The sequence below is a fragment of the Colobus angolensis genome, unplaced genomic scaffold (assembly GCF_000951035.1).
Source record: "Colobus angolensis palliatus isolate OR3802 unplaced genomic scaffold, Cang.pa_1.0 Scaffold22, whole genome shotgun sequence".
Taxonomy (NCBI): Eukaryota; Metazoa; Chordata; class Mammalia; order Primates; family Cercopithecidae; genus Colobus; species Colobus angolensis.
In genome coordinates this window covers 3,851,257-3,857,216 of record NW_012115377.1, presented here as the reverse complement: position 1 = coordinate 3,857,216, position 5,960 = coordinate 3,851,257, and the positions used below count along the sequence as shown (strand labels likewise).

Sequence of the window (5,960 nt, the reverse complement as noted above, 5' to 3'; positions counted from 1 at the left end):
CATTGTTTTCATTACTATCTGCAGTCTAGAATGTGAGTAGGATTTGGACTAGCCAAAGGGCATTGAAGGGAGGAAAGATGGAACAGCATATGTGAAGACAGTGAGGCGTCCACACCCTGGGACAATCCTTCCAGGGAAGCTTTCCTGGCTCCAGCTGGCTGCATGTCCCTACCCTGGCCTCAGGCCCTGGCTCCACCCGCCTCCAATACTCCCAGCATCTAAGATGTGCAAAGTGCAGGACCTGTCCTACCTCTCTGAATCTTTTCCTCAACTTCGCCTCTTGCTTCCATTTTACAGGTGAGAAAACAGGCACAGAGACAATAGGTCACATGCAGAAAGTCACACCGCAAGCCCGTGAGGCTGCCAGGAGCCAGAGGGTCTGACTACTAGGTCCACATTTTGTTTTGTTTTGTTTTTTGAGACGGAGTCTCCGTTGCCCAGGCTGGAGTGGGCAGTGGGAGTGCAGTGACATAACCTCCACCTTCCCAATTCAAGCGATTCTCCTGCCTCCCGAGTAGCTGGGACTACAGGCACGTGCCACCACACCTAGCTAATTTTTTGTATTTTTAATAGAGACGGGGTTTCACCATGTTGGCCAGGCTAGTCTCGAACACCTGACCTCAGGTGATCCGCCTGCCTCTGCTTCCCAAAGTGCTGGGATTACAGCCGTGAGCAATCGCGCCCGGTCTGAGTCCACACTTTTAATGCTCCTCCCACCCCCTGGCCACCCAGAGACCATAGATTCTCTTGGCCCAACTGCAAGCCCTCTGTGGTCCTCCTGAAATCACTCACACCCTTTGGCCAATCTCATTTCATCTTGATTTCCCCCAGCCATTTCCCAAGGACCTATTATGGGTCACGGTCACAGAACTGCATCATTATGTTTTGAAATCTTCCAGCAGATCAGAGAGGGAAAGTCACTCGTCCAAGGTCACACAGTTTGTCTTGTCAGTCCCGAGAAGCTGGAGTCAAAACCACCAGGCTGGGGAGGAGGAGGGTGGGGGTGACCAGTGATGGCTTCTCTGAGGATGTGGCATTGAGCTGAGACCTGAAGGAGGTGAGGAAAAAGTCTTGTGAATACCTGGTGGGAAAGCCTAGGCAGCTGGAGCAACTAGTGCAAAGGCCCCAGGGCAGGACCACACCTGGAAAGTTGGAGAAACAACTTTGGCTGAAGCAGAGGGAGGGGATGGGACAGGTCCGGCAGGGCCTTGCGGCCTGCAGGGAGGATTTGGGCTTTGACCCCAAGGCAGGTGGGAGCCCTGGAGGGCTGTAGGCAGAGGAGGGACAGGACTTAACTCAGGTGCTCTCAGGTGTCATCTTGTGGGTACTGTGGAAAGGACAGACTGGGGGATGAGGATAGGAGCCAGGGGACCAGGACAGAGGGAACTGAACTTATCCAGGAGGGCAATGCTGGAGCTGAACCAAGGTGGAGACAGACAAGGGGTGAAAGAAAACGTTAGCTGTTCACAGTAATACTGGCCAATATTGTTTTTTTTTCTTTCGAGACGGAGTCTCACTCTGTCGCCCAGGCTGGAGTCCAATGGCGCTATCTCAGCTCACTGCAAGCTCCACCTTCCAGGTTCACGCCATTCTCCTGCCTCAGCCTCCCAAGTAGCTGGGACTACAGGCGCCCGCCACCACATCCGGCTAATTTTTTTCTGTTGTTAGTAGAGACGCGGTTTTACGTGTTAGCCAGGATGGTCTCGATCTCCTGACCTCACGATCCGCCAGCCTCGGCCTCCCAAAGTGCTGGGATTACAGGCGTGAGCCACCGCGCCCGGCCAATATTCTAATACTGATTCTTTTCCTCGTGGAGCTTGCATTCCACGGTGAGCTTACAGACAACATGATTAACAAGAAAACACAGGCCAAGTATGGTGGCTCATGCCTGTAATCCCAGCACTTTAGGAGGCCATGGCAGGTGGATTTCTCCAGCTCAAGAGTTGAAGACCAGCCTGGGAAACGTGACGAAACCCCACCTCTACAAAAAACTAAAAATAAAAAAATTAGCCAGATCTGGTAGCATAAGCCTGTAGTCCCAGCTACTCAGAAGACTGAGGCAGGAGATCACTTGAACCTGGGAGGTCAAGGCTGCCATGAGCCACGATTGCACCACTGTACTCCAGCCTGGGCAGCACACCAAGACCTTGCCTGGAAATGATAATAATAATGTTAATTATTAATCTTTTTATTGTTTACTTATTTTAGAGACAGGGTCTTGCTCTGGCTGCCAGGCTGGAATGCAGTGGTATGATCATAGCTCACTACAGCCTCCAACTCCTGGGCTCAAGCAATCACCCACCTCAGCCTCCCTAGTTACTGGTACTATAGACGTGCCACCTCCATGACTGGCTAATCTGTATGTGTATATATATATATTTTTTAGAGACAGGGTCTCACTATGTTGCCCAGGCTAGTCTTGAACTGCTGAACTCAAGCAAAGCAATCCTCCCCCCTCGGCCTCCCAAAGTGTTGGGATTATAGGCTTGAGCCACCGTGCCCAGTCTTGGTTTTTTGTTTTTGTTTGTTTGTTTGTTTGTTTTGGTGGTGGGGGCAGGAGGGTGTTTTGTGTGTGTGTGTTTTTGAGATGGAGTCTCACTCCGTCGCCCAGGCTGGAGTGCCGTGGCTCGATCTTGGCTCACCGCAGCCTCCTCCCAGGTTCAAGCGTTTCTCTTGCCTCAGCCTCCCGAGTAGCTGGGACTACAGGCCCCTGCCACAATGCCTGGCTAATTGTTATTATTTTTGATAGCTACTGGTATTCAACTACTAGAATACTAGTAGTAGGAATACAACTACTAGTATTCCTCCAGGTGGTGGAGAGACAGGGTCGAGGGTGGGGGCTCCCCATAACTGCCTGCGCTTTGTCCCCTCCCCTTCCCTCTCCAGGCCAATCCGGAGCCGGCAACAACTGGGCAAAGGGGCACTACACGGAGGGCGCGGAGCTGGTGGACGCTGTCCTGGATGTAGTCCGGAAGGAGGCCGAGAGCTGCGACTGCCTTCAGGGCTTCCAGCTGACCCATTCGCTGGGAGGTGGCACGGGGTCTGGGATGGGCACGCTGCTCATTAGTAAGATCCGCGAGGAGTTCCCGGACCGCATCATGAACACCTTCAGCGTGGTGCCCTCGCCCAAAGTGTCGGACACGGTGGTGGAGCCCTACAACGCCACGCTGTCCGTGCACCAGCTGGTGGAGAATACGGATGAGACCTACTGCATCGACAACGAGGCGCTCTACGACATCTGCTTCCGCACCCTCAAGCTGACCACCCCCACCTACGGGGACCTCAACCACCTGGTGTCGGCCACCATGAGCGGGGTCACCACCTGCCTGCGCTTCCCGGGCCAGCTGAACGCCGACCTGCGCAAGCTGGCCGTCAACATGGTCCCCTTTCCTCGCCTGCACTTCTTCATGCCCGGCTTCGCGCCCCTGACCAGCCGGGGCAGCCAGCAGTACCGGGCCCTGACGGTGCCTGAGCTCACCCAGCAGATGTTCGATGCCAAGAACATGATGGCCGCGTGCGATCCGCGCCACGGCCGCTACCTGACCGTGGCCGCTGTGTTCCGGGGCCGCATGTCCATGAAGGAGGTGGACGAGCAGATGCTGAGCGTGCAGAGCAAGAACAGCAGCTATTTCGTGGAGTGGATTCCTAACAACGTGAAGACGGCCGTGTGCGACATCCCGCCCCGCGGCCTGAAGATGGCCGCCACCTTCATCGGCAACAGCACGGCCATCCAGGAGCTATTCAAGCGCATCTCCGAGCAGTTCACGGCCATGTTCCGGCGCAAGGCCTTCCTGCACTGGTACACAGGCGAGGGCATGGACGAGATGGAGTTCACCGAGGCCGAGAGCAATATGAATGACCTGGTATCTGAGTACCAGCAGTACCAGGATGCCACGGCGGAAGAGGGCGAGTTCGAGGAGGAGGCGGAGGAGGAGGTGGCCTAGGCTGCTCCCATCGCTTCCCGTCTTTCCCCTTGAGGCTTCTGACCTTTGACCCCCCAGACCCCCCACCTCTGACCCCTGGAGCCCCACTTTCCCTCCAAGCCTGACTCCCCCCAACCCTAAGACTTGGCCCTGACCCTAACAATACCTTTGGAGCTCGCTTTACTTCTGGCTACTTCATCTCCAACCCTGGCTCCCCTTTGACCCTTAGCCCTAATTTATCTTTGACCCTCTTGAGCTCTTCCAACCTTGACATTCCCAGGAGGAGCCCCACTTCACCCTTCTGACTCTGGGAACGCGCCTTTAACTTTGCAGGTCCTCCTTCACCCCTGACCTCAGCTTCGCCTTTGACCCCTGCCCCCCATGAATCCCATTTTACCTCTAGACCTAGAAGTTCTGGTTTATGTTTGACCCCTCCCTCTGAGCTGCACTTCACCTCTGACCTTGCCTCACCTTTAACACCATCACCTGAGCCCCAGCTCCTACCTCTGACCTCAACTTCTCTTTGACCTCTGAATCCCCTCTGACCCCAACTTCTCTTTCACCCCCATGAGTCCCATTTTACCTCTACACCTTAAGTCCTGGTTTGCACTGGACCCCTCCCTCCGAGCTGCAGTTCACCTTTGAATTTGCCTCACCTTTCACTCCCCACAGCCCCAGCTCCTACCTCTGACCCCAGCTTCTCCTGGCTCCCACAGGCCCCATATGCATCCTCCCTGCCTCACTCCCCTCAGCCCCTGCCAACCCTAGCTTATCTGGGAGAGAAACAAGGCCCGGTGCCTGTGAAGAAGAGAGGTTGCCCCTGCCCTTCCTTCCCGCTTCCCTGCCTTGCCCTCAATAAATAAATTGATTGTTGTCCTGGATGTTTCTGCCGAATTCCTCTTGCCTCTCTTACAGCAAATGCCGGCTTTTCTCTACAGGATGGAGGAGGGTACCAATGACATCTCATCTCTTGGTGGGGAGGGATCAGACAGGCCAGGCTAGGCCACCCACTAATGCTGAGGTGTTGACTAAGCCATTTGCCCTCTCTGAGCCTCAGTCTTCCCACCTGTAAAATGGGATCATGTGTTTTCCCCCAGGATCCTCTCACAACTGTTACAGGAATAGGGTCCCGATCCAGACCCCAAGAGAGGGTTCTTGGACCTTACACAAGAAATAATTCAGGGCAAGTCCATAAAGTAAAAGCATATTTATTAAGAAAGTAAAGGAGCCGGGCACAGTGGCTCACCCCTGTAATCCAACACTTTGGGAGGCCGAAGCAGGCGGATCACCTGAGGACAGGGGAGACCAACCTGATCAACATGGCAAAACCCCATCTCTACTAAAAATCAAAAAATTCACCAGGTGGTGGGCGCTTGTAGTCTCAGGTACTCCAGAGGCTGAGGCAGGAGAATCGCTTGAACCTGGGAGGTAGAGGTTGCAGTGAGCTGAGATCTCACCACTGCACTCCTGCCTAGCAATAGAGTGACACTCCGTCTCAAAAATAATAAATAAAGGAGCCAGGGGTGGTGGCTCACGCCTATAACCCCAACACTTTGGGAGGCTGAGGTGGGTGGATCACCTGAGGCCAGGAGAGACCAGCCTGACCAACATGGTGAAACTCCATCTCTACTAAAAATATAAAAATTAGCTGGGCGTGGTGGCGGGCACCTGTAGTTCCAGCTACTTGGGAGGCTGAAGCAGGAAAATCGCTTGAACCTAGGGGGCAGAGGCTGCAGTGAGCCAAGATCACACCACTGCACTCCAGCCTGGGGGACAGAGCAAGACTCTTTCAAAAAAAAAATCAATAGCTACTCCATAGACAGAGCAGCCCCGAGAGCTGCTGGTTGCCCATTTTTATGGTTATTTCTTGATGATATGCTAAACGAGGGGTGGATTATTCATGTCTCCCTTTTTAGACCATAGAGGGCGTTGCCATGGCATCTGTAAACTGTCCTGGCACTGGTGGGAGTGCAGCAGTGAGGACAACCAGAGGTCACTCTCGCGGCCATCTTGGTTTTGGTGGGTTTTGGCCAACTT

General features: G+C 54.1%; 1 protein-coding gene across 10 annotated transcripts in view; it reads left to right on the top strand.

The window, feature by feature from the left end:
- Positions 1 to 4,804, top strand: part of TUBB4A (tubulin, beta 4A class IVa) — a 7,287-nt gene extending 2,483 nt beyond the window's left edge. For 5 of the 10 annotated variants that reach the window (XM_011943535.1, XM_011943536.1, XM_011943537.1 and 2 more), the window contains one exon: positions 2,887 to 4,804. In XM_011943535.1, the coding sequence (XP_011798925.1) occupies positions 2,887 to 3,944 (1,058 nt within the window). In that variant the 3' untranslated portion in view covers positions 3,945 to 4,804. Of the gene's footprint in view, positions 1 to 2,274; positions 2,285 to 2,886 lie in introns of those variants that run through there. The other 5 variants (XM_011943540.1, XM_011943539.1, XM_011943542.1 and 2 more) reach the window with 4 other exon arrangements.
- Positions 4,805 to 5,960: the final 1,156 nt, after the last annotated feature.